The 14,148-nt window shown below is 37.0% G+C and overlaps 3 protein-coding genes across 3 annotated transcripts; all 3 read left to right on the top strand.

Annotated features, from left to right (window-relative positions):
• Positions 1-1,188: 1,188 nt before the first annotated feature.
• On the top strand, positions 1,189-3,545 carry PCYB_103940 (merozoite surface protein 3; the record flags this gene model as incomplete). The annotated part of the gene is made up of 1 exon (XM_004222943.1): positions 1,189-3,545. A coding segment is annotated over one exon (2,355 nt), but the record flags the coding sequence as incomplete, so codon positions are not given.
• A 2,499-nt stretch (positions 3,546-6,044) lies between these two features.
• PCYB_103930 (merozoite surface protein 3) lies at positions 6,045-7,184 on the top strand (the record flags this gene model as incomplete). Its single annotated transcript, XM_004222942.1, has 2 exons — positions 6,045-6,542; positions 6,594-7,184. The coding sequence occupies 2 exons, from the start codon at positions 6,045-6,047 to the stop codon at positions 7,182-7,184; spliced, it is 1,089 nt and encodes a 362-aa protein (XP_004222990.1).
• Positions 7,185-11,373: 4,189 nt separating this feature from the next.
• On the top strand, positions 11,374-14,076 carry PCYB_103920 (merozoite surface protein 3; the record flags this gene model as incomplete). Its single annotated transcript, XM_004222941.1, has 1 exon — positions 11,374-14,076. A coding segment is annotated over one exon (2,703 nt), but the record flags the coding sequence as incomplete, so codon positions are not given.
• Between the last annotated feature and the right edge of the window lie 72 nt (positions 14,077-14,148).

Below are 14,148 nucleotides of genomic sequence, written 5' to 3'. Positions count from 1 at the left end.
AACTATACACCGATTTGGAGAAAATTTGTTACGCTTTTAAGAGCGCATAGAAATTTATTTAAATTTTATATCCTACTTCTGCATGGTGGCACATTTAGTGTGCAATGTTGTGTAAAGAGTTCGTAACCTGTTAGGAGAATACGCTGAAGAGGTCAGCTATTTACAGGGTTACACACCCTTAGCAATGATTGAGGCATGTTATTATGCGTTAGTTTCTTTGCTCGTAATGTTACATGAGTTTATTTTAAAAGGGGAAATTACTGGAGCGTTCTGTTTTCCGCGGGGTGATTGGTGGACAATTTGGCTTCTTCATTTTTTTTATTTTTTCTCGCTAGTATTAACGACTTAAATGATGCAAATAAAAAAAACAATATTGTAACTGAGTATTATTAATTTTTTCTAAGTACTCATGCTCAGAACAAACGTTTTTGTGAAACGTGTTCCATCAAATTACTCACGACACACGGTGTGTGATGAGCTTCGCAATTCCTTTCATTTGAATTCACAAAGGAAAAATTACTTCCCTGTAAATGTCACAAAGTCGTTTAGCTAATCAAATTGCGCGCCAAAAGAACATTGTTAAGGAGTTCATTCTTTTTAGAGAAAGAGGCACATCCATTTCGTCCATCAGCTATCTCAGATAATACACATCATAGAGAATTTAAATCTGAAAAAAAATATATAAACAAGCTCAAATTTTACACATAGTGAATTTTCCCAAAAAAAGTTACAAAAAAATTGTGTAACTGAGGAGCTTCACTTGTTAGTCCCCTTATGAATGCAAAAAGTGTTCACATTTGACGTATCCCTTTTTTTTGGCAGATTTATTCTCCTCTTTTTTGAAGTTCCTCTAGCTACTAGCATGCAATGTGCTGAGGATTTTTAAAAATAGCAAGGTGACATTATGACTTAGATTATTTTCTCCTTTTTTTTTTTTTCTAATATATGTCAATTAATTTTGGTGAAAAATACTTCCCTGTTTTCTTCCCCCATGAACGACTGCCATTAACCAGTTTGCACACAAAAAATAAAGCTTGTAATTTTTGCACGCTTTGAGAGTACCTCAACAAATCGTATTTTTCGCAACAAGCATTTTATTTTGCGCAACAGGCCCATCTAAAATGAAGCAATTTTGTGGCTTAGCTTTTCTTGTGCTTCTTTTAAATTTACTTACACGTGATAATGTAGCTACCAGGGCCGAAATTGTAAAACTTAAAAATCCCAACTTGAGAAACGGATGGTCAATGGAAAACGTGTCTGCACAAAATGAAGAAGAAGTTGCCTCCCCGGATGTCAGTGAGGTCATAACCGAAGAGGAAGGAGATGGAGAAGCGTTAGAAGAAAAAAATGGATCCCCGGAACACTCAGCTGAACCAAAAGTGCATGAACAGGAAAAGGAAACTAAAGACACACTAAAGACAAAAGAAACAAATGCCGAGACAGAAGCGGAAGAAGCAGCCAAAGCAGCTGAATCAGCAAAAAACAATATTGTGGATACTCTTAAAAAATTGGGCATGCCAACAGAACTTAATAAAGCAAAAGAATTCGCAGAATCTGCTGCAACAAAAGCAAAAAACCAAGAAAGCATAGCAACAGAAGCAGCCAAAGCAGCCGAGTCAGCAAAAAACAATACTTTGGATGCTCTAAAAAAAGTGAACGTGCCAACAGAACTCAATAAAGCAAAAGAATTCTCAGAATCTGCTGCAAAAGAAGCAAAAAATCAAGAAGAAATAGCAGCAGAAGCAGCCAAAGCAGCTGAGTCAGCAAAAAACAATATTTTGGATGCTCTTAATAAGTTGAACGTGCCAACAGAACTTAATAAAGCAAAAGAATTATCAGAATCTGATGCAACAGAAGTAAAAGATCAAGAAAAAATAGTAGCAGAAGCAGCGGAAGCAGCAGAAGTAGCAGAAGCAACTGAAGTGAATGAAGATTTAAAAAAGTTAGAAAATGAAGTAAAAAAGCTAAAAAATGAAGTAGATAAGGCAGAAAAAGCTGCAAAAAAAGCAAAGAAACTACAAATAATGGCAGAAATAGCAGAACAAGCAGCAAAGGCACAAGTAGCAAAAACAGAAGCAGAAACAGAACAAACAGATGCAACTGCAGCAAAGGAAGTAGCAATAAAAGAAACAGGTAAATCGAACTCACAAAGTGAAACTAAAGCAATTGATATGGCAACAAAAGAAGAAGAAGAAACAAAAAAAGAAGCAAAAATAGCAAGTGAAAAAGCAGATCAAGCAGCAAAAGAAGCTCAGAAGGAAGTAGAAAAAAAAATTGTAGATGCAGAAAAAGAAATATCACAGCTAGAAATAGAAATAAAAGAACTAGAAAGTATCTTAAAAACAGTGCAAGATCTAGCATCTGAAGCATCAAGCGCATCAGAAAAGGCAAAAAAAGCAAAGCTCAAAACACAAATAGCCGCAGAGCTAGCAAAGGCAGAGGAAGCAAAAAAAGAAGCAGATAAGGCAAAGGTGGCAGCAGAAAAAGCAAAAGAAACAGCAGAAAATGTAGCAAAGGCATCTAAATCAACAGAAAAGATCACAGACGCGGTAAAAAAAGCCATTGAATTCGCGACGAAGGCGGGAGAAGCAACCACAGAAGCAGAAAAGAAAGCACAGGATGAAGTACCTTCGGAAGAACAAAAACTAAAGGAATTACTGCAGTCAATCAATGAGAAGGCAGAATCCGCATTACAAGCATCAAAGGAAGCCATAAAAGCAAAAACGGAAGCTGAAAATTTTCTAGAAATAGCAACGGAAGTACCCAAAGCAGAAGCAGCAAAGGAAGAAGCACAGAAGGCCGCAACAGCAGCGGAAGAGGCAAAAGCAGAAGCATTAAAAATAGCAGAAGAGGTAAAAAAATCAGAAGCAACGGAAGATGAAAAGAAAAACATAGAAACAGCAGCGAATGCAACAGCTGATGAAGCACAAAAAGCGGCAACGTTTGCAAAAGAAGCAGCAGACGCGGCAAAGGACACAAACGGAGCAGTAACGTTAGCGGTAGCAAAGGAAAATGTAGAGAAGGCATTGAAAGTAGCCAACGAAGCAAAGAAGGCAAAAGAAAAAGCTACATACGCATTGATGAGGACAAAAAAGAAATATGTACTTGAACCACTGGAAATAACATCAGAAGAAGGAAATAACATAACGGGAAAGGAAGAACAAGTAAAAGAAGAAATCGAAGAACAGGAAGATAAGGGTAATGACGAAGAGGAGGAAGATGTAGAGAAGACAGATCAAACGGTGATAGACGAGGTAGATATAAATGTGGATAATGACGAAGAAGAGGAGGGAACAGCGGAAGAGCAAGGCGAAGAAGAAGGAGAAAAAGACACTACAGAAAAAGAAATTAAAGAGGAACAGGCAAGTGGAGAAAAAATATTAGATGATAAAGAAGCTCATAAAACACTCGCAGGGAACTTCAAAGAATCTAGTCCTGCGAAAACGGAAGGAGCCGAATTTTTGAAAACTTTGATTAACGATGTTGGGGAAGACACGCTTAAAAATTTGCAACAAGATTTGCATCAATATTTTAAGGGTAACTAAAGGTAGCGGAAGAAAATGTGCTAAACAAATTGGTCACGAATTGGGGTACATCGCGTGCGAAGTAGGATTAATTGCGGTCCCCCTAATTGCACCCTTCGTTATAAGGTGCAATACAGCTCCAAGGGGGTTCCCCAAGTGGCAGCATATATGCGTTTAAATATGCGTATAAATATGCGTATAAATGTGCATATAAATGTGCGTATAAATATGAGCATATATGTGCGCATATGACCAATCCGAGCGGGGGAGCGATAAAAGAGTGTCAATTATTATCTCAGTTAAGGGACTCCCTTTTTATGGCGTATGCTATGTCGAATTGTAAAACAGCTAGTTATGTCTTTTCTTGTGTGCTATTTTAAAATGTTAGGTTAAATCGGGATGGTAAGCCAAGTTGTGTCCCCATTCTATAGGCGCACAAAAAGTGGTAAGAGGAACGCACCGAAGGATTTAGCAAACTGCTAAAAGTTGGTCTCATTCATTTTAAGCAATTGTGGCATATAACGATAGAGAATGAAGTGCTATTTGTTTTTTCGTTCCGTCTGTTTACGAGGATGTCTTTGCAAAATGAAGCCACTTCTCCACAATACTTATGTTTTGTCCGCTGGATGCAATATAGCAGCGCATTTGCACATTTTACTTTTTTTTTTTTTTTTTTTTTTTGTTATGTCAACAGTTGCAATAAAAAGTGTTGCTTCAAAAAGTATGTGCACAGAAGAGTGATAATTAACACTCTTTAATTTTAAGTCGTGACAAATGCACAAAACACTTATTTTGTGGAAGCTTTGCAAAGCACGTTGCATCACGTCGGCATTATTATTCGCAAAGTAACTTCAATTTTGTAGCTTTGTGAAGGAAAAACATTTTCCACAATTAAATGGTCCAGTTGGTACGATATTATATTTCCAAACTGTGTTAAGCGCGTTGGTCAGAAAATAAACGGTGAGCTAATTTTCACTTTAAAAGGCAGCTCGCATTATTTATCGCTTTCCGCTACACACGTTTATCTTCCCCCATGTGCATTCCAAAGTTGGTAAGTTCGAACAAGTCGAAAAAGAACGCACCATTTTGTACAGCAAATCTATATGCAGAAAAAGGCAACACATTGTACTCCCCCCTGAGTGAGTAGCAATTAGATCGCATTAAATATTTCTTTCTTCCTTTATAGACTTTTTCTACTCCTGTTCCATTGCCCCTTTCGAGAGGCATACTAATTTTTAAGCACAATCGGGTAAACCAGGAGGAATTTTTTTATTTTTTTATAGACATATTGACCAACTTGCTATTACACCAGTGATTTAAATTAGGGAGAATAATCTTTGCACTTTTTTTTTTTTTTTACATTCTGTACACTTTAAAATGAGACAACTTTTTTTTTCGGAATTGTCCAAAATGAAAAGGCACTTTCGTGGAACACCCTCTTTCATTTTGTACATTCCACTAGAAAATGGCATCTTTGCTTAGTTTAAAAAAATTGTAAGACGAAACAGAATGGAAAGGAAATTATCGTAACAGAATTCTTATTCACTTAAACAGTGCATGCTCCTTCTTTTCGTTTTCCTCGCGTTATTCTCCACTCACGTGAAATGAACTGTGCACAATAATTACAATAAGTGACTTCCACTTTGTTCAAAATTAAAAATGGGAAAAAAAAAAAAAGGAAAATATATTCGATGAGTCCGATTTATTTACATGTCAAAAATATACGTAAACTATTGACAGACTTTTTCTGCGCTAAATTTCGAGCGCTTCCAGTTGTCCCAACCAGTATCGTCTTTCTTCTTCTGTCACATGTCCCAATTATTTTATTTTTTTTTTTTTACATTCTGTACACTTTAAAATGAGACAAGTTTTTTTTTCGGAATTGTCCAAAATGATGAGGCACACTGGTGGAACACCCTTTTTCATTTTGTACATTCCACTAGAAAATAACACCTTTGCTTAGTGTAAAAAAATTGTAATACGAAACAGAATGGAAAGGAAATTATAGTAACAGAATGCCGCTTCACTTAAACATTGCATGCTCTTTTTTTTCGTTTTCCTCGCGTTATTCTCCACTCACGTAAAATGAACTGTGAGCAATATTCACAATAAGTGACTTCCACTTTGTTCAAAATTAAAAATGGAAAAAAAAAAAAAGGAAAATATCACCGATGAGTCCGATTTATTTATACGTCAAAAATATACGTAAACTATTGACAGACTTTTTCTGCGCTAAATTTAGATCTCTTCCAATTGTCCCAACCAGTATCGTCTTTCTTCTTCTGTCACATGTCCCAATTATTTTGTTTTTTCGTTTTCACAAAATTTGCTATTTTGTAAGGTGAATTATCCTTACGTAAAGAAGTAAACAGTTACAATTTTTTTACTCCTTTTTTGGAATACATAATACACCATTGAAGTTAATGCAACTCGTTCGTTATTAAATAAATTGTCACTGAATTTTTTTTTTTTTTTAATCACGTTTGTATAACTCTGATTTGTTGTTACATGCTTTCCAAAATGAAGCGAGTTTGCGGCATCCCCCTTTTTGTACTCTTACTAAATTTATACATTCACCAAAATAATGTCGTGAGCAACGAAATTGTTAATTTTAAAAATTCCAACTTGAGGAACGGATGGGCAGGAAAAGAAGTTACCCTCCAGGATGAACAAAACGGTCTAGACGCAAAAGACGGTGCTGAAGTGAACGCAAATGAAGATCAAAGCGAATTGTTACCTAAACCTGGAGCACAAATGCAAATACAAGGACAGGAAACCAATGAAAAAAACCAAAAGCAAATTGATAAGGCTAACAAAGCAAAAGAAGATGCCCTAAAAGAAAAAGAAGAAGCAGAAGCTGAAGTGAAAAAAATAGCAGAAGAACTAAATAAAGTAAAAGAGGCAGAAGCAGAAATAAAAAGTACAGTGGAAAAATTAAAACAAGTAGCAGAAGAAGCAAAGAAAGCAGCAATTGATAAAGCAGACAAAACAGAAAAAAAAGCAGAGGAAGCAGCAAAGGTAGAATCACCATCTAATATGGCAAGTTTCCACGCTATTATTGCTGAAAAGGCAAAAGATGATGCAAAGGCAGCAAATCAAAATGCTAAAAATGCAGCCGAAATAGCAAAGCATGTTGTAAATGCATATGAAGCAAAAAAGGAAGCAGACAAAGCACAAAAAGAAGCAGAAAAGGCTAAGGCAGAAGCAGATACTGCAAATAATGAAGCCACAAAATTAATGGAAAAATATAAAGGCGAAAAAACAGAAGAAAAGGAAAGGCTCGAAACAGCGAAGAAGAAAGTAGAACAAGCAGTGAAAAAAATACAGGAAGCATTGGAAAAGATAAAAAAAGAGCTGGAAAATACAACAAAAGCCAAAAGTGAAGCATCTGAAGCTGCAACTAAAGCTGCAACTGAAGCTGCAAATAAAATTGTAAATAAAGATGCAACTGAAGTAGAGAAAGCAATAACAGACAAAGCACTAATAGATGTAAAAAATGTAAAAAACATAGCAGATATGGCTAAAAAAGCAATAGAAGCAGCGAAACAAGCCACGAAATTAAAAGCAGAAGCAGAAATACAAGCAGGAATAGCAAAAATTAAAGTCGCTTTGGAAGACGCAAAAATAGCAGCAAAGGAAGCTGGAATAGCAAAAAACTGACAGATGAATTAGCAAGAATGGCAACATCAGCCAATGTACATAATGAAACAGCAACAGAAAAAGCAACTGAAGCAAATACAAAGGTAGAAGAAATAGAAGCTTTATTAAAAGAAATAGAAAAAATAGAAAAAGAAAAAAAAGAATTAGAAAAACAGGAGAAAGCAAAAGAAGTAGCGAAAAAAGGAAACGAAGCAGTAGAAGTAGCGAAAAAAGCAACCGAGGCAAATGAAGTAGCGAAAAAAGCAAAAGCAGAAGCAGAAATAGCGGTATCAGCTGCACGAGTACATGTAGCCAAACAAGAAGCAACTAGATTAGCACAGGTAGCTAATGAAGAGAAAAATAAAGCAAAAAAGGCAGTGGAAACAGCAGAAAATGCAAAAAAGGCAGCAGAAAAAGTTTCTGAAAAAGTAAAAGATGTATCCGAAATAGTAAAGGCTGTAGATTCTGCAACAGAACAAGTAGATACTGCGAAAAAAGAAGAAAAAAATGCTGAAATAGAAGCAATCGAAGTAGCAGAAGAAGCAAGCACATTTGAATATCTATTAATAATGGTAACAGAAGCAGCCAATAAAGCAAAAGGAGATGCTAATAAAGCAAAAGAAGCACAAGAAGAAGCATTACAAGCGGTGAAAGAAGCAGACCATAAGGCACTGGAATCATTTAATATGACGCAGAAGGCAATAGACGCTTCTAAAAAAGCACAAAAAGCAGCAGAAGTAGCAAAAGCACAAGCAGCAAAAGCAGAAGCATATAAAGCAATAGAAGATGTAAAAAAAGAACAACAAAAAGTAAAAGAATTAGCAACAAAAGCAAAGGAACCCACAGCATCAGAAGAAGAAAAAAAAGCAGCTGAAGCGGCAGAGAAGGTTGCAGAAGATGAAGTAATGAAAGCAACAGGTGAAGCAGGAAAAGCAAAAACTGCAGCAGATGGGGCAAAAAACGCAAACACGCTGGAGGAAGCCAAAGCAGAAACAATCAAAGCAATAAACGCATTAAAAGAAGCAAGAACATCCATATATAAAACAGAATTCGAATACTTGAAACTGATAAAGCAAGACATATTAGAACCATTGGACATATCTCCAGAGACAAGTGATAACGTAATCGATAAAAATGAACAGGTGACGCAGGAAGTCGAAGATCGGGGAAGTGAAGAAAACGATGCTACAGAAGAAGACGCAGCGCCATCAAACGTTGAAGAAGAAGGTGAAGAAAATGAAGAAGATCAAAAAGACGAAGAAGAAGAGGAAGAAGAAGAGGAACCAAAAACGAAGAACAACCAGGACAACCACAAACACAGCAAGATGATACGAGTTCAATAGAAAAGGGCACAACCGAAACACAAAAAAGCGAGGAAGTGTTAGATGACATGCGGGCTCATAAATTACTTGCAGGGGATAATAACATTGCTAACCAAATCAAAAAGGCAGAAAACGCCCTCTTAAAAACTATGATTAATGAGATCAAAGATGATACTATCCACGGTTTATTGCAAGACATGAGTCATTCTCTTAAAGGTAAAGTACAATGATGAGAGGGATATGTTACCTCTCGTGAGTGGTACATTGTATATCCCTCATTGCTACAATCAGGTAGTGACGAGGGATGACATTTCCAATAGATTGCATAAAAATATGTATACGTAACTAACATGTTTAAGAGCAAGAAAATTATTACTATTTGAACAATATACCATTTTTTTTTTTTTTTTTTTTACACACCGTACACTTTAAAATGAGACAACTTTTTCTTTCGGAATTGTTCAAAATGATGAGGTACTTTTGTGGAACACCCTTTTTCATTTTGTACATTCTACTAGAAAATGGCACCTTTGCTTATTGTAAAAAAAATGTATGACGAAACAGAATGGAAAGGAAATTATCGTAACAGAATGCTTATTCACTTAAACAGTGCATTCTCTTTTTTTTCGTTTTCCTCGCGTTATTCTCCACTCGCGTTAAATAAACTTTGCGCAATAAACACAATAACTGACTTCCACTTTGTTAAAAATTAAAAATAGAAAAAAAAAAAAGGAAAATATCATCGAGGAGTCCGATTTAAATATATGTCAAAAATATACGTAAATTATTGACAGACTTTTTCTGCGCTAAATTTCGAACGCTTCCAGTTGTCCCAACCAGTATCGTCTTTCTTCTTCTGTCATATGTCCCAATTATTTTATTTTTCCGTTTTCACAGTTTGCTATTTTGTTAAATAAATAATTCTCACGTAAAGAAGTAAATAGATACAATTTTTTAACTCCTTTTTTGGAATACATAACACACCAATGAAGTTAATGCAACTCTCGTTCGTTATTAAATAAATTGTCACTGAATTTTTTTTTTTTAATCACGTTTGTATAACTCTGATTTGTTGTTACATGCTTTCCAAAATGAAGCGAGTTTGCGGCGTCCCCCTTTTTGTACTCTTACTAAATTTATTCATTCACCAATGTAATGTTGTGAGCAACGAAATTGTTAATTTGAAAAATCCCAATTTGAGGAACGGCAGGGCAGGCAAAAGCTTCACCCTGCAGGATGAGCAAAGCGGTCTAGACGCAAAAGACGGTTATCAAGTGAACGCAAATGATGATCAAAGCCAATTGTTACATAAATCTGAAGCACAGATGCAAACGCAAGGACAGGAAGACCAGGCACCAAAAAAATCTGAAGCCGATAAATTAAAAGAAGAAATTGATAAGGCTAAAAAAGCAAAAGAAGGTGCCCTAAAAGAAATTGCAGAAGCAGAAGCAGAAGCTGAAGTGAGAAAAGTAGTACAAGCACTAGATAAATTAAAAGAATCAGAAGGAGAAATAAAAAATGAAGTGGAAAAATTAAAACAAGTAGAAGAAAAAGCAAAGGAAATTGCAAAAAAAAGGCAATCGAAGCAAAAGAAAAAGCAGAAGGAGCAATAAATGCAAAAACATATAGTATGGCAAATTTCCTTTTAGGTAAAGCTGTAACGGCAGAAACTGCTGCAAAAGCAGCGAATGAAAATGCTAAAAAGGCAGCCGAAATAGCAAAGCATGTTGTAAATGCATATGAAGCGAAAAAGGAAGCAGAGGAAGCACAAAAAGAAGTAGATGCTGCAAATAATGTAGTCACAAAATTAGTGGAAGAATCTAAAGACAAAAAAACAGAAGTAAAGGAAAGGCTCGAAGCAGCGAAGAAGAATGTAGAACAAGCATTAGTAAAGATAAAGGAAGCACTGGAAAATGCAAAACAAAATGCAACTAAAGCAACTGAAACTGCAACTGAAGCTGCAACTGAAGCCGCAAATAAAGCAACTGAAGCTGCAAATAAAGCAACTGAAGCAATTAAAGCTTCAACTGAAGCTTCAAATGAAGCTGCAACTAAAGCAAAGGAAGCTGCAACTGAAGCACCTGAAGCTGCAAATAAAGCAAGGGAAGCTGCAAATAAAGCAAAGGAAGCTGCAACTAAAGCAGAGGAAGTGATGACAGACAAAGCACTAATAGGCGAGACAAATGTACAAAAGATAGCAGACATTGCCCAAAAAGCAATAGATGCAGCGAAACAAGCTATGTTTTTCGGAATTGTTCAAAATGAAGAGGCACTTTCGTGGCACACCCTTTTTCATTTTGTACATTCCACTAGAAAATGGCACCTACGCTTAGTATAAAAAAAATTGTAAGACGAAACAGAATAATGGAAAGGAAATTATAGTAACAGAATGCCGCTTCACTTAAACAGTGCATGCTCTTTTTTTTCGTTTTCCCCGCGTTACTCTCCACTCGCGTTAAATGAACTTTGCGCAATAAACACAATAACTGACTTCCACTTTGTTCAAAATTAAAAATAGAAAAAAAAAAAAAGGAAAATATCACCGATGAGTCCGATTTATTTATATGTCAAAAATATACGTATACATTTGACAGACTTTTTCTGCGCAAAATTTAGAACTCTTCCAGTTGTCCCAACCAGTATCGTCTTTCTTCTTCTGTCACATGTCCCAATTATTTTATTTTTTCGTTTTCACAATTTATTATTTTGTTAAGCAAATAGTCCTCACGTGAAGAAGTAAACAGATACAATTTTTTTACTCCTTTTTTGGAATACATAACACACCATTGAAGCTAATGCAGCTCGTTCGTCGTTAAATAAATCATCAATGAATTTTTTTTTGTTTTAATCACGTTTGTATAACTCTGGTTTGTTCACACGTATCAAAAATGAAGCATTTGAGTGGCATCCCGTTTTTTGTATTCTTCGTAAATTTATACATTCACCAATATAATGTTGTGAGCAATGAAATTGTTAATTTGAAAAACCCCAACTTGAGGAACGGCCGAGCAGGAAAACACGTTACCCTGCAGGATGAGGAAGGCCGTTTAAACGCAGAAGACGGTGATCAGATGATCGGAAACGAAAGCCAGAAGGAATTGCCACCCAAATCGGAAAGAGAGGAACTCCAAACGCTGGCACAAGATAGTAATAATAATGAAGAATTAAAAAAACAAATAGATGAATTAGTTAATAAAGCACAAGTAGCAAACACAGAAGCTGAAACTGCAGTAACTGAAGCAGAGGCATCATTAAAAACAGCATCAGAAGCAGAAGAGAAAGTAAAACTGGCTGAAGGAAAAGAAACAGCAGCAACAACGAAAGCTAAAGAACAAGCGGAGAAAGCAGTTGCAGCGGCAAAAACCAAAAAAGAAGAAGCAAAAACAAAAGCTCATAATACAAAGCAAGAATCGGAAAAGAATGGTGAACAAGAATTTAAAGCAATATTGGAAAAAGTAAAAACGCTTGTGGGAGAAGCGGAACAAGCAGCGAGTGATGCAAAAGAAGAAAAAAGAAAAGCAGAAATGGCAGCAAAAATAGCGGAAGAATTAAAAAATGCATATGAGGCCAAAAAAAAAGCAAAAGACTCAGAACTCGCAGCAGAAAAGGCAAAAAATGATGCAACAAGTGCCGCTTCAGGCTCTACAGCACAGAAAGTAGCAGAAGCAATTAAAATAGCACAAGATGAGGGGCAACTTGCAGGAACAAAGGCAACTGAAGCAGAAGAGGCAGCAGCTGAGACAGAACAAGAAGCAATTAAGGCTATAGAAAGCGTAGAACCAAAAGATGATATACAGAATGAACTTAAAGTGGTAAAAGATAAGGCAGATAAAGCATCCAAAGCAGCCGCAGCAGCGAAGAATGCTCAAATAAAAGCCGAGATAGCAGCCTATGTGGTGCAAACAGAAGTTTCAAAAGAAGAAGCGGTTAAATCTGCTAACGAAGCAAACCAAGCAAAAATGAAAGCTGAAGAAGTTGCAACAGAATCTGAGAAAATAAAAATAACTGACGTAACTAAATCAGGAAAAGTAGGAGAGGCAAAAACTGAAGCAGTGAATCAAGCGAAAAAAGCAGACAAGGCTAAAGAAGAAGCAGAGACTGCAGCAAAGAATGCAGACGAATCACAAACATCAACAAAAGGTAATGACGAAGAAGCCACACTAAGCAAAGCAAAAACAAAGGCACAAGAAGAATCCGCAAAAGCAAAACAGGCACAAACAGATGCATCAAATGCACTAGAAGAAGCGAAGAAAGCACAAACAAAAACAGAAATAGCAGCCGAAGTAGTAAAAGCGGAAAAGGCAAAAGAAGAAGCAATCAGTGATGCAGCTGCAGCAGGAGAAGCAAGGAAACAAGCAGAAAGTGAAGCAGAAAAGGCAAAATCGAACGAAGAAGCACAGGGAGCAGCCAAGAAGGCACAAGAACAAGAGGCAGAAGCATTAAAATCAAAGGAAAATGCAGAAACTGCCGCAAAAGAAGCGGAAACGGAAGCACAAGGTAATGGAACACAAGAAAATTTAGATAAAGTTAAAGAAAAAGCAAAAAATGCATGCGATGCAGCAACTGCAGCTAAAAATGCCAGAACGGAAGCAGAAATCGCGGCAGAAGTTGCAAAAGCTCAAGCAGCTAAAACAGAAGCAGACGGTGCAAAGGTAGCAGCAAATGCAGCGAAAGATGAAGCGCAAAAAGTAGCAGACAAATCCGAATCGGCAGAAGCAAAACAGGCAGCGGATAAGGCAGCCGCAGCGTCTAAAACGGCAGACGAAAAGGCAACCGCAGCCGCAAAGGAAGCAGCCGATGCAACATCTCTGTCAACATTAACTACAGCTACAGTACCAGCAATGCAAGAAAAGGCGAATAAAGCTGTAGCAGATTCAAACGAAGCCAAGAAAGCAAAAACAAAAGCGGAGTTGGCAGTGGAAGAAGCAAAAGCAGAAGCAGCAAAGGAAGAGGCGAAAAAAGCGCAAAGTGCCGCTGATGCAGCAAAAACACAAGCAGAAGAAATAGCAAAAAACGAAATGGTAGAGGCAAAGGCTGTAGCTGAAGCCACGAATGCATTCGCCACAGCAAAAGCTAAGGCGCAGGAGGCAAGTGATAAAGCAGGCGAAGTGGTACAGCAAGTAAAAAAAGCAGAAACAGAAGTGGACAATGTGGTAGGTAACGAAGCACAAAAATCAGAAATAGCAACAGCAGTAAGCGAGATAAAAGGAAAAACATTGCAAGCAGTCGAAGCAGCCAACGAAGCGAAGAAAGCAAAAGAATTAGCCGAAATTGCATTAAACGTTGTGAAAGCAGAAGTGGCAAATGATAAGGCAAAAAAGGCAGTCGCGGCAGCGGGAGCAGCAAAAGACGAAGCAAAAAAAGCAACCACATCAGCAGAGCAACCCAAAAAAGAAGTAGAATCTGCGGAGAAGGACGCGGAAATTGCAAAAGAAAATGAAATAAAAGCAGGACAAAAGGCAAAAGAGGCAGAGGACAACGCGGCTGCAGCGCAAGCACAACTGCTCATAGCAGAGCAAGAATTAACGAAAGCGAAAGAAGCAGACAACGCGGAAAAATTCCAAAGCGCAAAAACGAAAGCCCTCGCGGCGGTAGAAGAAACAGTTACGAAAGCCCAGGCAGCGGAAGCTGCAGCTAACGAGGCAAAAAATAGTGCAGCAAAA

This window comes from Plasmodium cynomolgi, chromosome 10, assembly GCF_000321355.1.
Source record: "Plasmodium cynomolgi strain B DNA, chromosome 10, whole genome shotgun sequence".
NCBI lineage: Eukaryota > Apicomplexa > Aconoidasida > Haemosporida > Plasmodiidae > Plasmodium > Plasmodium cynomolgi.
This window is presented reverse-complemented; position numbering and strand designations above follow the sequence as displayed.